At 39.1% G+C, this 21,217-nt stretch overlaps 1 protein-coding gene across 1 annotated transcript; it reads left to right on the plus strand.

Annotated features, from left to right (window-relative positions):
• The first annotated feature begins 4,474 nt into the window (after positions 1-4,474).
• LOC147611551 (glutathione S-transferase U19-like) lies at positions 4,475-5,434 on the plus strand. Its single transcript, XM_086784974.1, has 2 exons — positions 4,475-4,844; positions 4,955-5,434. Exons 1-2 carry the CDS (start codon positions 4,503-4,505, stop codon positions 5,303-5,305), a joined length of 693 nt encoding a protein of 230 aa, XP_086641100.1. The 5' UTR covers positions 4,475-4,502; the 3' UTR covers positions 5,306-5,434.
• Positions 5,435-21,217: the final 15,783 nt, after the last annotated feature.

A 21,217-nucleotide genomic window follows, 5' to 3' on the forward strand; every position in this document is an offset into this window, starting at 1 on the left:
TTTCTTGTCTACAGTATGCAACTCTTGCTTTAACTGCAACTTCCTTACCTTTGTGTTAATCTCGAACATCTGAACCACATTCTTAACTTCTGGAGTGTTTGCATCATGTATGTGTTCTATCATAGTGTCTGTGACACTAATTGAAAGCCAGTACATGACTTTTCTTGCACCTTGATTCCAATCCTTGAATGCCTTTATATCTACAGGAGTGGCATTCTCCTCAGATAACTCTGGAGGCTCCTCATTGTCTCCTTCTACATAATCCCAAAATCCTTTACCCATTAGGAAATTGGTCATTATGAACTTCCAGGCATAGAAGTTATTCTTATTCAGCTTCTCACTAACAATCTGATTAACTTAATTAGACATGTTTTTTTACAGCAATCAAATAACCTACAAACAGACAACTTCTGTATGTTGGAGCAGCGGTACTTTAGCACAGCATGTGTGTCACCGAATGTGACCAGAGTACATGTACATACACCCAGTATATCAAAAATACATGTGAAAACCTTGTATGCACTTTCAAAATGCACTGCTGCATTGCAATAACCAGATTTCAAGTAGAAATAGTTCTTTACCAAAACTTCAAGAAAACTACAAAAATACCCCCTCCAGTGACAAAATAGGGCCCGTAACGCACTCGAAATGCGAATCTGGCTGAAAAGTTTTATCCATTAGGATAATAAACCTAGCTCTGCTCCCATGAAGATAGCTCCTCAATCAGAGATGTGTAGCTCCCAAAGCTATACTAAGGGGGTGTTGTACCTAAGCCAAGAAGGGGAAAGAGATGATGGTTCTCTTACCCGTGTAGTACCGCTTCCTTCCTTGCTTATTCTTGCCTCTTACTTGCCTCCTTAGCTCTCACACGAGCCAGGTCCTAATACCATAAAGAGAATGTGGGGGAGAGGGAGAGCTTCAAACCCTAGCAAGCAAACACACACACACAAGAGAGAGCAAGACACAAGAGAGAGATGGATAGCAGAATTTTCTTATATCTTTCTCTTCTCTACTCAACCAACATAACATAAAGATAAGAGTACACACTATATGGGTTAGTACTCAACTACTAACAACATGCAAGGGGTCGGTCCATAATGTGAACCCGACTAAATGAGCTGGCGCTATAACTATGCCAGTCTCTAGTAATCCAAAATGGCTATCACATAGCCTATCATCCCACTGGCCACATATCACCCATAATCTCACCAATCATGCCAGTGGTGTAGATGCGGAAGCTATCACTCAGGCGAGTCATCAATGTCCGTTGTAGCACTAGTTGAGCTCGATATCTCAACACACTCCACCGATCACCTTGTTTGGAAAAGCCATGTATAAAGGCTGATTTCAAGGTTTTGAAGTTGGTCTTGATCGGCACAGGTATCAATGTGTTGAACCATCGACTACCTTTTCCCTCTAAGCATAGGTTCAACGCATGTATCTTGGTGGGATAGTTGAGATTTCCAAAGGCTTCACATCTTTGTTCAAACATTTGAATGAATTGAACAAGATCTGTTGTTCCATCGTATTTACTCATAATTTTAAAAATTTGTACGGCGGTATTTCTATATGAGTCACTCAAACTGTATGTGTGCTCTTGTTGGAAGAGACTCACTGAGTCCTTGGGCTACCCCCCTTTCTAGACTAGTCAGCATGTCCAAGGTGTGGGCATCCCCCATGAAAGGATTTGTACTTATAAGATTTTTGGGAGATGTTAGGTAAGGGACCAAAGCCTGGTGGGATCGAAGTGATAGGGGGTGTAAAACCCGACGACACACTTGTTATAGGCATAGCCAATGGTATCCGGAGGTGCATTTGCAGCATGGATCTCAATGGCTTGAAGATGTCAACCATTGGGTTCAGTCCTTGTGTGATCCCGGGTAATCCCTCCATCATAACCATATCATAGTGCCTAAGTGCTCCTTAATGAGCAAACACAAATTCTTTTTTTTTGGCTTTTTATATTTTCTCATAGCCCATTACAGCCTTAAGAGACTAGGCGTTCACTTCGTTGGGTTAAACAGGTGCCCGTTTTAGCCCTAAATAGCTTAGGTGCTATACGCACGTGAACGACCTCTTAGAGATAATTTTCTGGAAAAAGCATATGCTAGTAACTTCCCAGATGGAAGAGGAGGTCCTAAAACCTATTTTCCATCACTGTCTCAAGAAGGAAAAAAAATTTAAGCATTTTTTCCCTGTATCGCAGCACATTTCTGAGAAATTTTGAAAAACTCTGTATGAGGGAGCTGTAGTATTTTTGGAGTACTACAACTTTGTTTTCCTGAGTCGTCCATGATTTTGTCGTTTAGAACTTAAAAAAGTATCTCGAATATAACTTGTCGTCATTTGCACGTTTTTTTACGAATTTTCGTGGTTTGACTGCTTTTTGCCTTAATTTTTGAGGCAGCTGGTCGAAGGCCAAAATGGTTGATTTTTACATTGGACGGTGAAGTCCAAAGTCGAAGAGCTTGGTGTCATCTTTTCGATGAGCCCTAGAGTGCCTTCATTGGATATACGATTTAGGAGATACAAGCGTCCAAACAGGGGTGTTTTCTAGAGTCTTTTTTTTAAAAAAAAAAACCGACTGACCCGTTTTCATGCCGACGGACTTCACGGGTTTTATAAATTTTGTTTTTTTTTGTGTGGTTCCTAAGGACGTGAATCTTTTCGGCGTGAACTTTAGTTTCGTGAAGTTGTAAGAAATGGTTCACGTCGTAAACAGGACTTCACAAAACTATTAAATTCAATTTTTTTTGACACGCGCGTGGTTTTCAAGAACGTGAATCTTTTGGGCATGAACTCTAGTTCCGTGAAGTTGCAGAAAATGGTTCACATCGTGAACCGGACTTCACGGAACTATTAAATTCAAAAAAAAAATAGCCTCCCGTGAGCGTTGTTACACCGCCGCATTGCACTAACTACGGGTACTCGTCCCTCCTCTCACCTCACTTCACTCACACACACTCACTAGCATGCATTAGGGAGAGAGATTAGCAAAGAGCAGGACTCAATTGCACAATGGGAGATTCTGTTGTATTATGAGAGAAATTCACTTATATACATGGCCATACGTTTTCACACTCACTTAAACTATAGCCGGCTGGGCACTTTAGGCTCATAAGAGGCCTAATGCTATTACAATGAATACTCTCATAATATATCCACGAAGTACATCACTTAGGACTTCATCCTAACTGGCTATACCACATGCTCGTGAAACGAGAATAGCCATAAATACTCTGTTACACCATTACGAGTGCCCGTTCAAGTTGTAGCTTTGGACACTATTGCTTCATATCTTGAATGTATGACCCTTTGGTGTATCTACCGTGACTCCTTGATGTAAGATACTCCTTGATGTAAGATAATGGCGATAGCTCTTGTTTACCCTACTCACGCAGAGGAGATTGAACCCAACCATGTATCGATGGTCACTTCTTCTCTATTTTCAAGCTTTAATGGTTTATGCTATTTTGTTGAATTGTTTATGTAAGGTTTTGGTCTTCAATTTGTGAAAAGTCTATGTTCTATTAATTTTTGTGTTTGAGTTTGAGTAATTCTACTCTAAGGTGTCATAAGATCATTATAGGATATATTGTATGATTATTTGTTAAACTGAAGCCTTGAAAAACTAGCCAAAAATAATAATATTTTTTTCTAGGATATATCGTATTATTGTGTGCTGAACTCAAACCTTGAAAAACTAATAAAAAGGCCTAAAAGCTATGCCTTATTGTTGATTGATGAGTTTACAAATACTAATCTAGTTGTGAATTTCTACCAATGAAGTGATAACTCAAGTGGTAAAGGTCATTTTCTAGGATCAAGAGGTCATGGGTTTTCAAAACCCCACAAGGTGCTTCCTTGGCATCACCACCTAGGTGGATTAAAAAAATGCCTAAGGGGTAGTGAGAAATGATAACAATAGGAGGAGGATCTTGGGCTTGAGGTTAGTTGGAACAAAAAAAAAAAAAGAAGAGTTATGCATTTGTGATTTTAATTGCATATAGTAGGGAAATTAATTTTTTTGACTAGATATATAATTCTAAGGACAAGAGGTCTACTACGATCACACCTCTTTGTTTTTGGTTACTTTCCTTTGTTTCATACTTAAAAAGTAACCCATACATGGGGATTCACATCTTGATTAAATTGTCTTTGTAAAATGTCATAATTTTCGAACCCATGCAAAGGAAATGTCATAATTTTCGAACCCATGAAAAGGAATGCTACTTGAACTTCTATGTAAAGAGGTTGGGAGGAGGGTATTTTTTTTTTCTTCGCGTGTTATGCAATGTGAAGGATAAACCCTTGAAAAACAATGGATGAACGCAATGCGTGAGGCAACCAACAACCACCAACCGACCTTGGACTTGATAGCGAAAAAGGACGGAGGTGACGTAGTGGATGACGTCCAATATCTATTATAAAGGGGTTGATGCCATTCATCCACTTAATTTCCTTTTACAGTAGAAGCGTGAGAGGAGAGATATCAAGCTTTCATGGCGAGCACCGGAGACAATCATGATGTTCAGCTACTGGACGCTTGGCCCAGCCCCTACGTGATGCGCGTTCATGTGGCTCTCGCTGCCAAGGGCATCGCCTACACTAGCGTTCCCCAAGAGCTTGGGCCTAACAACAAGAGCCCCCTCCTCCTGCAATCCAACCCTGTTCACAAGAAGGTCCCCGTGCTCCTCCACGAGGGCAAACCCATCTGCGAATCCCTCATCATCGTAGAGTACATCGACGAGGCCTTCCCTTCCCCCCATGGCATCGACTTGCTCCCCAAGGACCCCTACCACAAGGCCATGGCTCGTTTCTGGGCAGATTTCTGTGATAAAAAGGTAAGCATCTTAAGGCGGGGGCTAATTATTATAGCCAATATATTGTGCTAATCTTGCATTGAGAAGATACACTTGAACTAAGACCTCTAGTTATTATTGTGGGTGGACAGGTTCTTGAGGCTGTGTTGAAGCTTGTTCGGGGGCCAAGGGAGGAGTTTGGAGCAGTTATAGAGGAAAGCAAGGGATATCTGAGTACCTTGGAAGGGGCCTTTGCAAAGGAGCTTCCTTACTTCGGGGGCTCTCAAGTGGGCTTTGTTGATGTGGTGTTGGCCCCCCTCGTTGTGTGGCTGCCGGCATTGGAGTCTGTGGCAGGCCTTAAATGGGACTTCGAGAAGCTGCCTCGTTTTCACGCCTGGCTGAAGGCCTTTGAAGGCTCCCCTCTTGCGGCGTGCTTGCCAAACCCAGCTAAGCTCGCAGAGGTCGCCGAGGGTATCAGAAAGAGACGATTCCCAAACGAATAAACTGAGCGAATCCTAAGCTTGACGTTCTACCCTTGTAGCAAGAGTTTTGAAGACCCGTGAATAACTTGTGTTCTTGAAATCCATCATTTTCATTTGGCGCAAGTCCTCCTAAGCTTGACGTTTTGATCCTTTCTTTGTTGTAGTAATTAATGAGTTTTGTAGCCCCTGAGTAACGTGTTCTTGCATGCCATCGTTTTCATTGGTGCTTTCTTGTCACAATGCAAGGCTTGAGCCAGAATCCACAGCACGCAACTTTGCTTTCTCGTCTTTTTACAAAGAATGTGTAGTGCTACAATTTAACTTAGCTACGGGCCTTAAGTGTTGAAAACATGTCTCTCTCTCTCTCTCCCTCTCTCTCTCTCTATATATATATATATATATATATATATTATTACGGGACTCGTGCGTGATGCTGTAGCATTGTTTGGAATAGAATATATATAGTGTTTAATTTTTATATTTTTACACACATAAAGTAATTACAATTGTATGTGCGTTTAAGAGCTTAAGAGCGCAAGTGTGAATTATAGAGGCAAAGACAAACATAATGCTAATGATTTTAAGAATCACCATGCATAGTTGGAGACTGCAGTTCATCACTTTTACACAAAGAAAAATGCAACCAAAGTTTTTGGAAATTTGAGAATAGTAAGTATTCATAATTGGAAGTGTAAATTTCCTAAACAAAAATCTAAGTTTCAACAGTTTTGCAAAGGGTATCTCCTAATTTTTACTGAGCAGTTCAAAATCCAATATCCCCAATCCACTGTGACATAGAAGCTAAAAAAAAGTATATTCAATTAGGAGAATTTAAAATTATAAAAAAGAGTATATTAACACGTAAAGATAATAACTCACCACCATAATTATAACGTTCAATTGGTGTCTCAGGAGGCAGCATGAAAAAAACATTACATATTATTGATGTCACAAAATGGCTCTTTATTGATGAATGGTGGGTAACATGTAAAGTCACAAAATTGTTGCTTCCTTTGCTCTCAAGCTACCTCTTCATAATAACGTCACTATAGTAGCAAACATAATGCATGTTAGGTTTAAAATATAACACCATAAAAGTAATAAGATGAAGGGAAAGGAGTATTCAATAGTGCACCCAAATCATGTCTTTTGCATTTGAATTAAAAAACCTCGCTTATGAAAGGCTTTTCAATGTTTTAGAAAGATATTTCTAAGGCTTGTGGAGTACCCAAACCTACTTTTTAATTATTTAACTTTATCTAGAGAGCATGCTTTATTTAACTTTATCTGAGAGAGAGCATGCTTCGGTACATGTCCCCAATTTTCTGTTTTGTTCATCTCAATCGTGCATTTCAACTGTGCTGATGGCTTTTTCCATGAGCTTGTTCAATGAACACGTTGATGATGATCAATTTGAAAATTTTAATAATTAAAAAAAGGATTCTAGGCCCTAACATTTCTATTAAACAAGAAATTAGGGAAATTACTATCTATTCTACTTTCTATTATCTAAACGTAGCTTTTAACACTTTGTCCCAATATTTTTAACATTAATTAGTACCATAGTCAAATGTGAATCAACATGATTAGTTTCAGCCATTTGTTTATTATAGCTGAATCATTATCTAAACGTATCTTTTCACACTTCATTGATTGCTATAGCATGAACCCAATCTCATCAATGACAGCCTGCACTACTGCGATAAGCCTAGCTCACCAATCGCAAGAAAGAAAAGGCAACATATGAAAGAAAAGGTAAGATAAGCAAAAGGTTAATTTTGTGCCTACAATAATAGATAGAATAGAGACTTATCTAATTACATCTTGATCACTAACCTTCTCGCCTCCGGATGCTTAATCTAGTGCTCTTGGCTGTGTACCCTTGTAGATTGTTTCGGACCTTATGCAGCAACTCAAATGAATGAATTTTATGGTTGGTGTGTAGGTGATTGTGGCTGCTTGTCATCATCTTATGCAGCGTCAGAGAAAATGATTGATTTCAAAGAGAAAACGATTTGATTCCACGAAGAGAAAGCATCAGAGTTGCAGGTGCCAACGAAAATCGCTCTGATATCCACGTTGTGCTCATCAATAATAGATATAGATACATACATACATATATATATATACATATATATATATATGTATAATATATATATATATATATAGATATGTATAGATTATATATATACATATATACACATATATATATATGTGTATAATATACATATATATATGTATATATATATATATATATATATAATATACATATATATATATGTATATATATACATATATACATGTATATATATATATATACATATATATATATATATATATTGCAAGCTTGATGTGATTGCACCTCTTTGTGCAAGTCAAGTTAGGTGTAAAATGTGTTGATGCATTAATATCTTGTTCATTTATCCACTAACCATTGTAGGTCCATCATTAATAAAAAATAAAAAAAAAGGGTTAATACATCGCTTGAAAAATCACATGTGCAACAATGCTTTCTTTCTCAAACCACTTTACACAAAATTCTTTTGATTCTCTCAATCCTATGATCTATCAAATAACCGATATACGAAGTTAGTAGGTTCGCCTTGATTGTTTTAATTTCTTGAAGAAATCAAGCGGTAATTGAATAGGAGTATACAAATGCAATTGTAACTCCACTAGTATAGTATATCAATATTATTGCTGCTAACCATTGTAGGTCCATCATTAATAAAAAATAAAAAAAAGGGTCAATACATCGCTTAAAAAATCACGTGCAACAATGCTTTCTTTCTCAAACAGCTTTACACAAAATTCTTTTGATTCTCTCAATCCTATGATCTATCAAATAACCGATATACGAAGTTAGTAGGTTTGCCTTGATTGTTTTAATTTTCTTGAAGAAATCAAGCAGTAATTGAATAGGAGTATACAAATGCAATTGTAACTCCACTAGTATAGTATATCAATATTATTGCCGCTTAAGATTCTAGGAATTTTCTTCCTATGTAGCACCCTTGTGTTCACTGGGACAACCTTTTCACATGATTTATTCATTCTTCTAGTGGTATGCATAGCTCTTAAACTTTGCATAAGGGACTATGCATATCTCTTATGTATGCATGCTCTTATGATGGCCCTTATGAAAAGATATTATGCATGCTTTAATTTGTATATATGAGCTAGCTTGAATAAAACCATATGGGCTTGTATAAAATCATTGCAAGCCATTTGATGATCACATGGGTGCAAGCGCTACTATCACAATTTTGAGACCACCATAAATAGCTATGCATAGAAGCTTAAATTACATAGAAGTCTGGGCAATTGGTCTCGTGAATGTGAGTGAGTTTAACCTAACAAGGAAAGCAAGGAAGAGAAGTAGGATAAAGATAAATGTCCACAACCATAATGGCCCAAACAACTAGGCAAAGGCTCATAATTATGGTCCCTTGCACCCTCATTGATGAGGTACATAGAACAAGGCATTTACAAGCATAAGCTATTTCCACAATGTGAGTTTACTTTACATAAATATTTAAACTATACCATTATATTGTTCCATAAGCTATAGTGTGATACTTGCACTAGTAGACTAGAAAAGAAAGGGAAGATGCTAGTTTACCACAAGTACCTATGGTGTTACATTTCATTTAGGACAGCGATTAGAAACTACTAGACAATAATTACAAGATTCGAAGCACAACTTTGTGCCTTGTGAAGAGCAAGTAATGAAACTTGAAGTTGAAATTGTTGTGTGTATTGATCTGCTTTGCAAGTACGAAGTGGATGATGAGACATTGAATTTGAAGCCACTTGTGGAGTCATTACATATATGTTTCCTAATAAAAATGGTTGCTTTATCGTGTTTCTATTCTTTATATTTTATGATTTTCATAGCTTCTCTCACAACTTAAATGGTTTGAGTGCTTGTTAGAGCTTTCCACTGCTTTCAGGTAGTAGCAAAATGATTGCTTTGTGGTACTTTTTACTGCTTGAAAGCAACATTTTCACTGCTTATCAAGACTGGAAAAGTGTTGGCTTTTGGATACTTGTCAATCCTTTTTACTACGTCATAAGTGATTGGTTTTAGGTGTTTTGAACCAGTAGAAAGTACCTAAAAATTGTGTCGCCTTAGGTTTTTCTACTTCAACAAGTCATTGGTTTTAGATGCTTCTAAATTCTTTAGGGTACTTGAACAAGTTACTTCTGAATGCTTTAAGGTACTTCTAGGTGCTTTTGACTTGTTAGAAACACTTTAAATCATCCACATGGGCTTAGGTGGAAATTCCTCCTCATTAATTTCCATCTTTGGATCCTCATTGTATTTTAAACTATAAACATGCATCACCATGACCTTGAGGGTTCAATGTTAACAAAGGAAATACCTGGCTTCGGGGCCTGTAGAGCAGAGGATTCAAGATTGTTCTTCTTGGTTGGAGTCCTCATATGGCGGTGATGGTGTGGGGGAATTGAGTTGAGGAAACAATGCTGAAGCTGAAGAAGGTGATTAAGGGTCTGAGAAAATTGAGGGATGGAGTCTCTCGCGTGTGCAAATTTCAAGGCATCATGAAAAAGTGGCACAAAGTGAACCTTTATATCGTTTCATGATTACATGAAACGACCAAAACATGAGTAGTTATTACCTTATTTTTGAAAAGATGCAGGGGGGAAGAGAGCTTGAGCTCTTGCAAGCACACACACACACACACTCACAAAACCCTAATAGAGAACACACAAGGTGAGAGGCTGAAAATCTTCTTCTTCTTCACTCAACACTCAACACACCATATACAAGATAAGAGTACACATAATATGAAAGGTACTCAACCAATACATACAAGGGTTCTCTATAGTGTGAACCCAACTAAATGAGCTGGCGCTATAACTATGCCAGTCTCTAGAATGGCTGAATCCACTAGCCGCATATCACCCAAGATCTCACCAACCATGCCAGTGGTGTAAGTGGGGGGCCTATCCCCCAGGCGGGTCATCAGTGTCCACCGCCTCACTAGACGAGCTCGATATCTCAACACTCCCCCTCGAGCTCAACTCCATCTCATGTACACCAAGTGAAGCCCTGAATCTGCGAAGCTTCTCTGTATACCCAATGCTTTGGTGAAGATGTCAGCTACCTGATCCTCTGTGCTGACATAAACAAGGTCAAGTTCTCCTACCAAGACCTTCTCTCTGACGAAATGGTAGTGGACCTATATATGCTTCGTGCGAGCATGAAAAACTGGGTTCCTGGGCAACTGTATACTGCTAATGTTGTCACAGAAAATGACAACTTGTCTATCCACACTGATAGACCTAAATCTGCAACAAGTAGCTTTCTCAACCAAGCTACCTCACATGCTGCCATAGCAGCTTCTATGTACTCGGCCTCTGTACTGGATAGAGCAACCGTAGGCTGCTTCTTGCTACTCCAAGTCACAGTAGCACTCCCCAAAGAAAACATGAAGCCACTGGTAGATCTTCTATTTGAGATACTACCAGCCCAATCAGCATGTACCCATTGGAGAGACGGAAAACCCTCTCTCTTGTAGTAAGAGGAGTACGATCCAAGTATAGCTCACTCCAATGGGATTTGCATCCCTTTCGGAGCTAGGGATTCGACCCGTACCGGTGCACAAGAGCTTATCCACAAATGGAGAGAATGCTCATGGCTACCATCACTTGACACTAGACTAACCATACACACAAGCTCAACTTGTCCTCATTCCTTCACATCCATTCATTCACAAACACAAGCAAGAGGAATACAATCACTATGCACTCAAGCAAAGAGAAAGACCTCACTCCACTCCTATCTTCCTACAAGCATGCACACATTCAAGCATCAAGCTTCCATGAAAGCTTCAAATCAATCCATGTACTCAAAAATGAAATACTAAAAGCATGCATAAGAGTAAAATGATTAGAGAAGAGGATGAGAAAGACTCATGACATTGCTAATGATTCAATGAAGAGATTAACCTCATACAATGATGTAGATGGGGTGAGAGAAGAGTCTTCACCTCTATGGAGAAGAGGGAGAGTAGGTCTCTCAAAGGAGCTCTTGCATGAACTAAGCCCAAAGTGTGTAAAGCTCTCAAATGAGCCACCTTTTATACAAAAATTCTAGGACTCCCATAAGTCCCCATGTGGGATTATTATCAAACCCTCTCCCACATTCATCTACAAAGTGGAACTCTTTTCAAGAGCCCTAAGTATTGTTTTTGTTGCATCTTGGTATTGGTATTGATCCTCATTTGCAAGCAACACTCCCCCCTTCCTATTTTGCGCACGTCCTCGAGCGCGGTAGTAGCAAGAGCTGCAACAAAAAAACAATTGATGCAAGTCAAGTCCTTTATTGATAAAAAGAAAAGAAAAGCAAAATCAGCAATAATAATTACACACGTGAGCATACAAGTGCAAGGCTGATTAAAGTTTTAATGAATACTAAAAGAGGTGAGTAAAAACTAGTCAAAGTGAGACTTAGGTAGTAGATAATGCTATGCAAAGGCAAGTGTCTTTGTACACCTCCGGTTATGACCGCAGTCTCAATGTCCTATCAGTATGTAAGTTACTCCTAAGTGGCAACCCTACTCCTAAGTATGAGCAAAGGTGATTGGAGCTCTCTCTTGTTGTTGTTGTTTTTTTTTTTTTTTTTTTTTGATATGTGTGTAGAAGGTGATAAAGATTAAGGTTCTATCCCCATGAGACCCGAGCAATGGCCAAGAGACCTCCGCCAAGAGAATCTAAAGACCGCTAAGTATCCCAAGGGCGACAGACCCTTTTTCTTTCTTTTATGACCTAAGGAGTACCCCTTGAAGATGAGGGCATCGGTTTCGAGGGCCCATAGTGTACCCCCGAGTCCTACCAACATCTATCAAGGCGATAGATTCCTCAAAGGTCCTCTATTGAAGCTTCTAGACATCAGTGTTTACCCCATGGAAACCAAGGCATCGGCCCCAAGGTGCTGAGACATCCCCAGGTCCTACCAAGCACTTCGCATGGCGGTAGACACTTCATGTCGCAATTCACCTTGTATATAGATATATATCTTTTTAGGGTATATTTTCAAAAAAAAATTTATTACTCCTAGCACCTAGCTCATATCTAAGAGATAACTACCACTAGGGATAACTAATATACCTTGAAGACATAAGTACTTGGCATACTCCCTTGGTATATATCCTACACTGTCTTGGAATAGAAATATCTCTTACTAAGTTTTCTAAGACTCTAGAATGTACTCACCACATTTTAACTACAAATCAAAAACTCAAACCAGCCAATATTGTGTACATGCAAACCATATATTCGAAAGATAAGAGCACATAAAGAAATAAAGATTAAGATTTGCATACACCTGTTGTAGTGCCCTGTTGATGTTGTTCGTTTGCCTTGAATAATTGCTGATTTTGTGCAGATTGCTCCTCCTTGATCCCTGTAGGCATAGCATATCTCCCCCCTTCCTAATTTGTGTGCACGATAGGTGGACTGTAGGGGCGTATCTGATGCTCTTCTTAAGCTGAGATCTCTGCACAAAGTTTTATTAACAAACAAAGAAAAAAACAAAAGAATAAAATTTGTTAGTGGTGCCAATCACCAAATATAGCCGAGGGGAAAAAACCCAATGGGAGAAAAGTGCCCTGGCTTGTCGATCTTATTGTGGAGTCACTGAGTTCACTCTTGCGCTGATGGTGGGGATCATCTCAAAAAGAACATAATTCTTTAAAGGCATAAGGAATTACACTATTCAAACATTGATCGACCAAAGAGCTTCATTTGTAGTGTTAATGCCTTATCTTTGGTTTTAGTTGTGTCCTTCTTGGGTGGGAATTTTATCAAATGTCGAGGAATTTGAGCAAGATAAGAGGATTTAGGCATTGAAATACCAGAATCTATGCTCAAATGAGACTCCTTTGGACTTGTCTTAGGTTCACCAGTTGATGATGGAATTGTGTAACATGGAGAAATAGGGACAACAGGTGTCTCAATACATGTTTTAGGAAGATCAACACAAGTAGATTTGTAGGTGCTATTACAACCACCTTTCCTTTCTTGAAGAGTTTGTGTTGATTTCTTTTGCACCCACTGATATGGAAAATCAAGGGTGGCTTTTGGAATCTTTTGGATACACTCTTTTACCCTTTGCTCAGCATGGCATTTTGGAAGCCAAATTGCTGTTGTACCCTCATAGTAACCTTGTGCTTTAAGAACCCGTTTTGGGACCCATCGAGTAACAATTCGAGATTTAGGCTTGGAAATGATGTGCTTCTTAAGAGGCTTAGCAACTGGAATAGATGGGACAAGTTTGTACGCATCTTTGGGTAGCCACATTGATGAATCCTTCTTGCCTGGCCTTCTTTGAGCAGCAACTAGAGTAGTTGGAACATGCCAGCCATGGCCCTCACTTGAGTACTCATCAATTATCCACATTATTTGTGTTGGAGCTTGTGTCTCTTTGTTATCAGCATCATTAACAAATTTGAGTGTTAAATCCTCAACTGAGACTTCCTCGTCATGCATAGCTGTTGTGGATGCATTCCTATAGTACAAATCATCTCGAAGGTTATGTGGTTGTACCATTCGTATAGGAATAATGTCATATCCATCTGAGTCACAAAATTGAATTGGCTTTGGTAAAGCACATGTCGATAATGTTGCAAGGACATGACTCCATTCTAATGGATCAATTAAATGCTCAGGGAAGGGTTGTGGAATGTATGCCTCGTCTGATATACTTCGATTACCCTTAAGTCTCTCAGTGTTGAAATCCCTACAGGAGGCTCCACACATCCATAGATCTTCTCGCCCATCTGACAATGTAATTTTTGAGCCCTCGGATGAAGCAGAATCAAACTCATCTATTGGAGACCTTGTTACATCACGATACGAGTGATTCCTTAGGTTGACCCTTGTGATGACAGAATCATGTCTGAGGTACAAGTAGTTGTATCCCCAATCTTGAATCATTTGAAATTGTCGCATGAATGGTCTACCCAATATCACTTCATAGTTTGGATGCTTTCCAAAATCCACCACTGCAAAGGTATGCTCATATTCAATCCCACATGTGGTGACCAATATGTTCTCAAGCAGCCCAAGGGGATGTTCTAAGCTTCCATCTGCTAGCTGCAAGCGCATCCTGGTACTCCTAAGAGCTGGTTTGCCCCATTTTTCCCAAATGGACCTTGTTACAATGCCCACCCCTGCGCCACTATCAAGTATTGCAGTTGAAGATACTTTTCGCACTTCCAATGGGAGGGTAGCATTTCCCTGATCGTCTTCACAAAATTTTCCAACTTTGTTGATAGGAACTGGCATTACATGCTTTGTCTCAGGGTGTATTGTACACTCATGGTGACCCTTTTGTAGCAATACCTGCTCTGACAAACATGTGGCAATATCATTCCACAACTCAGGTTTAAGCTTTATCAATTCAAGCAAAGGTAAGGTACAAGCCACTGGTGCTGACAAAATAGCATGCACCATACTCATATCTTTCTCCTTAGTCAACCTTTTATGCATGGAGGGTATCCTCAAGGTTTGAGAACAGTTCTCATATTCTCCCAGATAGGATGGTAAGGTTTTCATTGTATGCTTACTTCTAGGAGAAACAATTGTTTGACCTTCCTCCTGGATGCTTGGGCGTCCAAAGTTGTTTTCCGAATCTCTGGTAAAATCCACCTCAGAGAATGGAGGCGAACTAACAGAAGACATGTTCTCATTAATTTTCTCATTTACTGCGGCCCACATGTCATTTGCCATGTCCTCATTAGCATCAATAATTTCATCATTGCATGGGAAGACAAGGCTAGGTGATGGTAGAATTTCTTCTTTCAATGGAGTGTCAATTGGTGTCGATCTTTCGCTTTGAGCTTGTGAAATGAACTCACTTTTCATTTCCCTACTTGATGACACTTCCGGTATAGTTTCTAATGTTGGCTTAAGAGAGGTTGGGCCCCGAGGAATAGGTGGTGGTGGTCCCTCAAGTATCGACTGAGCTTCCCTAATGAGTTGCCGATGTACAGCTAAATTGATCTTCTCTTCACGAGGGTTTGGGTATTCTTGAAGCTTTTTGGGTAGCTCAGATAAGGCTGCAATGCGACTTCTATGAGCATCAATGATGGCATCTAGAGTCTCATTCACTTTATCCACAAAAACAGATCCCCCATAACTATCCTCAGTCGTACTAGCCTCATTTTGTTTAGCACTTGGCTCAGGTTTAGGTTCCTCACGCACTTCTTGGGATGTAAAAGTTTTATCCCTTATGTTTTGTTTAGAGGTCTCTTGAGAACTAGTGGATGTACTTTTAGTTTGTTTGTTTCGGTTCTTCTTCCTCCTAGTGGTCTTTTTTCTACTGGATTGTAGGGTCTTGTCCACTAGATTTGTCTTTGCGTCCCTAGTTCGAGGTGTCTCATCAGTTTGTATTTCAGCATTTCGTGTCTGTGATCGAGTCATGACTCTAAGTGGCACGACATCCTCATTTTCAGATGAAGGTGGTGATGGAATTGCCCCTACAAGGTTAAGTGAAACCTTTGGTTGAGAGTTGCCCTCCTCATGTGGTTTCAATAGACAATCTTTCGGGAAGTGTTCGACACAACACCCCAGACAATATCTTTCTATTGGTGGAAACTGTTGCACTGTTGTATTGGACCTAGATGCTTGCCTTGAGCGATGTGGACAATCACGAGCCCAATGGGGTTCTCCGCACTCATAACAGGGGCCCATTGGTTTGGCCTCTACTTTCCTTGGCTGCCATTGACCTGAGGGGCCTGGAGTCCTAGGTTGGTAGCCTCCTAGCAACATTAAAGAGTTTTGTTCCCCTGGTTGACTCTCCACCAGTGCTTGGTTTGGGTATACGGGACTTTCAAAGATATTTTCTTTGGATGAATATGATACATATTCTTCCTCCACATATCCTGGGTTTACCAATTCTCTACACATATTTGAATTGTCATAGTCCACAATCCTTACAGGAGCAGTCCCTGGAGCAGGAGGTTGAGCACCAAGAACAGGTCGTGCTTGTTCTTGTGTCATCGGTGGCTTACGTTCAAAACTAGTATACTGTTGATACATTTGTGGAGCCACTCCACCCCTCGGTTGCTCACGTTCCTGTCTCATTCTCGCAATGCGAGTACAATCCTGGGTGGTATGAGTAAAGTCCCAAGCACAGGCTTGGCACCACTTCTTCATGGGTTGGTTTGAAACTAAAGGAGAAAAGGTATTACAGTCCTCTGTTTTATGGTCACCGCCACATGCTCCACAAAGATGAGGACCTGTAGGAAGTACACTCCTCATTCTCTGCTGCTGTTGTTGTGGCTGCATGGGTGGACGATAGGTTTGTCCTAATCTCCTTAGCACTAGGTTGGCTATTTGATCTGGATTTACCAGCGCGCTAGACCCTGAACTTTGGTCATCACCCCACTGATTTCTTGGTTTAACCTCAGGACCAGAACCATCCTGGAACTTGAAGTTATCGGTGAAATCCATAGCATCATGGCAACACTCATTGAAACTTGTATGTTTCTTCGCATAGAGATGTGTATGCAGTGTCGAATTTTTGAGGCCTTTTAAGAAGAGAGAAATTAATCGACTTTGAGCGGGTTTCTCATCTTCTGGGCAACGATTAATGTACTGCTTCATTCTATTTACACAGTCTCTAACACTCTCATTCGCACCTTGTTTGAAAGAGTAGATGTGTGCTACCGTGTCATGTTGAATTCCCATCAAGGAAAAAGCAGCAATAAATCTCTCTTCCAAAACTCGTAAAGAAGTTTTGTCTGAAGCCTCTAATGCCTGAAACCAAGCAAGGGCTTTTCCTTCAAGAGTGAGTCCAAACCCTTCTATTTGAGTATGCTTATCAGCAACTTGCTCAGCTCGAACTGCTTGCCTAAAAGCTGCTACATGGTCGTATGGATCTCCCGACCCTTCATATTTCTTAACCAATTTCTGAAGAGTTGATGGCCTTACTTGTCGTGAATACTCATCGTAGGGCCTACGGCCTCTCACTCTCAGTGGAAATTGTTCCTCTCTTTGGAAAGATGGTCCACATGTTTCCAAAATTGGTGTGGGTGCCCTATTACCAGCCTCACCAAACCCCTCTAAAGATCTTGTCACCCTCATTTCAGGAGGTGCACTTATAGGAGGCCGAGTTGGCTCCCCTCTCATCCGATTGTCATAGTGGGAAAGATGTTGTTGTGGTGGTGTGACCTGTGGTCGCACATTTGGTGTAGGACGATATCGTGGTGCTAGAGTTAGACTACTAGCTGTGGTCCACCTAGATGTTGAAGGTCCCTCTCTAGTGAACTCTCGTAGGGGAGGAGCAACAGTTTCTCCAAGAAAGGCTGTCTCTCCTGGTTTGGCTGTATGTGTTGAGAACACTTCCATGAATAATGGTTGTCCTTTCCACGTGAGTTCCCTAATCTCTTTCCAATCTAACGTTCGGTATTCATTTGACCATTTATCTACTATTCTGTTCATGTGTCCTGCACACTTCTCAACTACCACTACATAGGCTAGAGGAAGATCCAACTCTGGCGATTTAGTTGTGGCATAATATCCCTCTAACGAATCTTTATAGACCTCTTGAAGTGGGTCATCCTGTAAAACCTTCGTCACAGGAATTTGTCGTACAAACTCCCATTGGCTTTCAGCCCCCTGATCCATTTTACACTTACCTTTCCTATCCTTGTCCAAATTGAGGTCTACAAGAAGTAAATCATCTCTGGTGGATGGCTTTGAGGATTGGGCATTGGAAGGTCCAGGCATGTCCGGCTCGATGAGCCAGTCATCTCGAGACTCCCTCGCTCTGGAAAGTTGTGATATGTCTAAAAACTCTGTTTTAGAGAGCTCCCCTAATTTGTCTATCTTTTCTGGATGGTAGGTGACTTCATAGCGAACACCATCTCCACCCATGTACATGTTACCCTGGTCATTGACTAGAGGTGCTCTATCAAGTTCTGAGAATATGTCGGCAATCTTAACAAGGTACCGTTGTTGTGGGTCCCTAAAGATCTCAGCTCCTTGAGCATTTGTGTAGACATATTGGAGTCGCACATTGAATGTTAACCCCATGGTGTCGGCCTCAAATGGATTAAAGGATCGTGAGGGTGTCCTATTTTGGGCTACGGGATGACTAGTTGATGGCCCTAGATTGTCCATGGACAATGAACTAGTTGTTCTAGAGGAAAGGGTATCGGATTGGGATTCTGATAGGGTTTCAGCAATATCTGCCAAATTGCCTACCGATTGGGTCCCGCTTTCTTGAGTAGGCACTCGAGAAGGTGCTCTAGGTCCTATGGCAGAATTTATCAGACGTCCCGACCTTAAGTGCATAAGGTCAAATTGTTTTGGTTTTGGTTTTTTTGTGTGTTTTTTTTTTTTTTTTGGTTTTGGTTTTTGTGTTTTGTTTTTTTTTTTTTTAATAAAAATATATATATATATATGTATATATATATATATTTTTTCCTACCTAATCACTAAAGACAACTAAAAAAGAAAATGTGTGGCGTAACTATCTATCCTATTTGTTTATTTTATTTTTATTTTTATTTTTTAATGATTTTATGATTTTATGATTTTTTCTTTTCTATTTTTTTTTATTTTTTATTTTTAAATATTATACACAAAATTATGAATCACACTAAAAAAATACTAACTATGCACAAAGTTACAAAAATAAAAAAATGCAAGAAAATACTAAATTATGCAAAAAATGAAGAACTACAAAATAAAAAATAATAGACTCCTAAAAAATCAAAAATTTTCTTTTGTTTGTTTTTTCCTCCTTTTGTTGGTTTTTATTGTTTGTTTTGTTTGTTTGTTTGTTTGTTTGTTTTTTTTTTTAATAAAATGAATAATTTTTGTGCAAAAAAATAAAAAATTATAAGTCTACTAATTATGCATGCAGTTACAAAAAATAAAAAATGCAAGCTACTTAGCTTATGCAAAATTTTGTACAGAAATTTAAATAATTTACAATGGATTCCAAAAAATAAAAATTATTTTTTCTTCTTTTTCTTTTTCTTTTTTTCCTTTTGTTTTGTTTTGTTTTGTTTTTGTCTTCTTCTTCTTTTTTTTTTTTAAATATATATTACAAAAATTTAAAACAATGCAAATTACTCTAAATATGCTAAAAATTACAGAAATAAAAAATATGCAAACAATATGGACTCCTAATTTTTTTTTATTTATTTTTTTTTATTTTTTATTTTTTTTTAACTAATAAATTTCGTGCCTAACTAAAAATATAAATCTACTGATTATGCAATAATTACAAAAATTCTAAAATGCAAACTACTTTAATTATGCAAAAATTTAAACAAGGAACAATGGATTTAAATTTTTTTTTTTTTTTTAAATTAATTGTTTTTCCTCTTTCTCCTTTTTTTTTTTTAAGATTTTCTACTATTCTTTTTTTTTCTTTTTTTCTTTTTTTTTCCTTTTTTCTTTCTCTTTTCTTTTCTTTTGTAATCTCTTTTTTTCTTTTTTTAAATCTCTTTTTTTTTCTTTTTTTAAATCTCTTTTTTTCTTTTTTTAAATCTCTTTTTTTTTAAATCTCTTTTTTTCTTTTTTTTAAATCTCTTTTTTTTAAAATCTCTTTTTTTTTTTTCAATAAGAAATATTTTTTTTAAAAAAAAAATGCAAAAACAAAAAAAATTAACAAAAAATTAAAAATTAAAAATTAAAAAAAAAGGTACTAACCTTATCTTCACCGCTCGCCGCTTGCTCGCCTGATTTCTCGCCGGCTCCAGCTGCCTCCACGCGGCTTCTGCAACGACGCACCGTTCGCCTTCACTCCCTGCAGCTGCAGCAACCGCCTTCTACAGCTTCTTCACTTCACACGGCTCTCTCCAGCAGCCGCCGCTCCACGCCTCCACGTGTTGCCAGCTGGCTCCCTCCACGACTGCAGCTGCCGACCTCTCCAAGCTTTAGCGACTCTGCGCTCTTGCCTTTCTCCTCTCAGCTGCCGTGTTACAGGCTTCTTCCACTGCTGGCTTGCGCTCTTCGCCCACAGCAGCCGACTCTCTTGCCTGTCGCCTCCACGTCCCAGCTCGTTGGCCTTTACCGCCACCTCCACTCTTCCCGATGCAGGTCCTTCTCGGCTGCTCTTCCTCGCTGCAGGTTCTTCTCCGCTGTGTTCAGCGGCCTGAGCCACCTTCTTTTCCACGCCGCCCAGCAGCCTTCGTTTCTTCCAACGCCGCCTTCTTTCTTTGCTGACGCTGCGCCAACGCCGCCGTCAACGCTGCAAATATATATATATATATATATATATATATATATATATATAGATTTAGTTATTATTTTTTTGTTTTTTTTTTTAAAAAAGAAAAAGGCCGCCTTCTTGCTGCCTCTGTCGACGTTGCCTTGCTGCCGTCGACGTCTTCTTCCACTGCTGCAGCTCTTTGGCGCTTCCACGACTGCAGTGCTGGCCGCCGTCAACTTCTCCTGGCCGCCTCTCGCCAGCCACGCAGCCACCTCACTGGCCGCCTCCACGACTTTGCCTTCAAAGCCTTAAAATATATATAAATATATATATATATAAATATATATATATATATATATATATATTTTCTTTGCTGCGCAGCTATTTTTCCATTGTATATTTATATATATATATATATGGATATATATATATATATTAAACCGTCTTCACTGCCATTTCCAACACCGTTTTAGAGCCGCATGAAATAGATCTATATATATGTATATATATATCTATTTTTTTTTTTTTTTTTGCTATGCTCGAGGGAAACACCTCCCCACACAATAACAACACAAAACAAAAGGAAGGTCGCCTCCAACACTTCCTATCTCTCTTCTTTCTTGCTTGGGAGTCAATGGGGCTTGCATAAGCTATGGGAGAGCTTAGCAACGCACTTCTTTTCTTTTTATTTATTTATACTAATTACATGTTAACGAAAAGCATGAAAGAATGAA

Source organism: Cibotium barometz, chromosome 47 (assembly GCF_041138505.1).
Source record: "Cibotium barometz isolate CiBa-2024 chromosome 47, ASM4113850v1, whole genome shotgun sequence".
Classification (NCBI taxonomy): domain Eukaryota; kingdom Viridiplantae; phylum Streptophyta; class Polypodiopsida; order Cyatheales; family Cibotiaceae; genus Cibotium; species Cibotium barometz.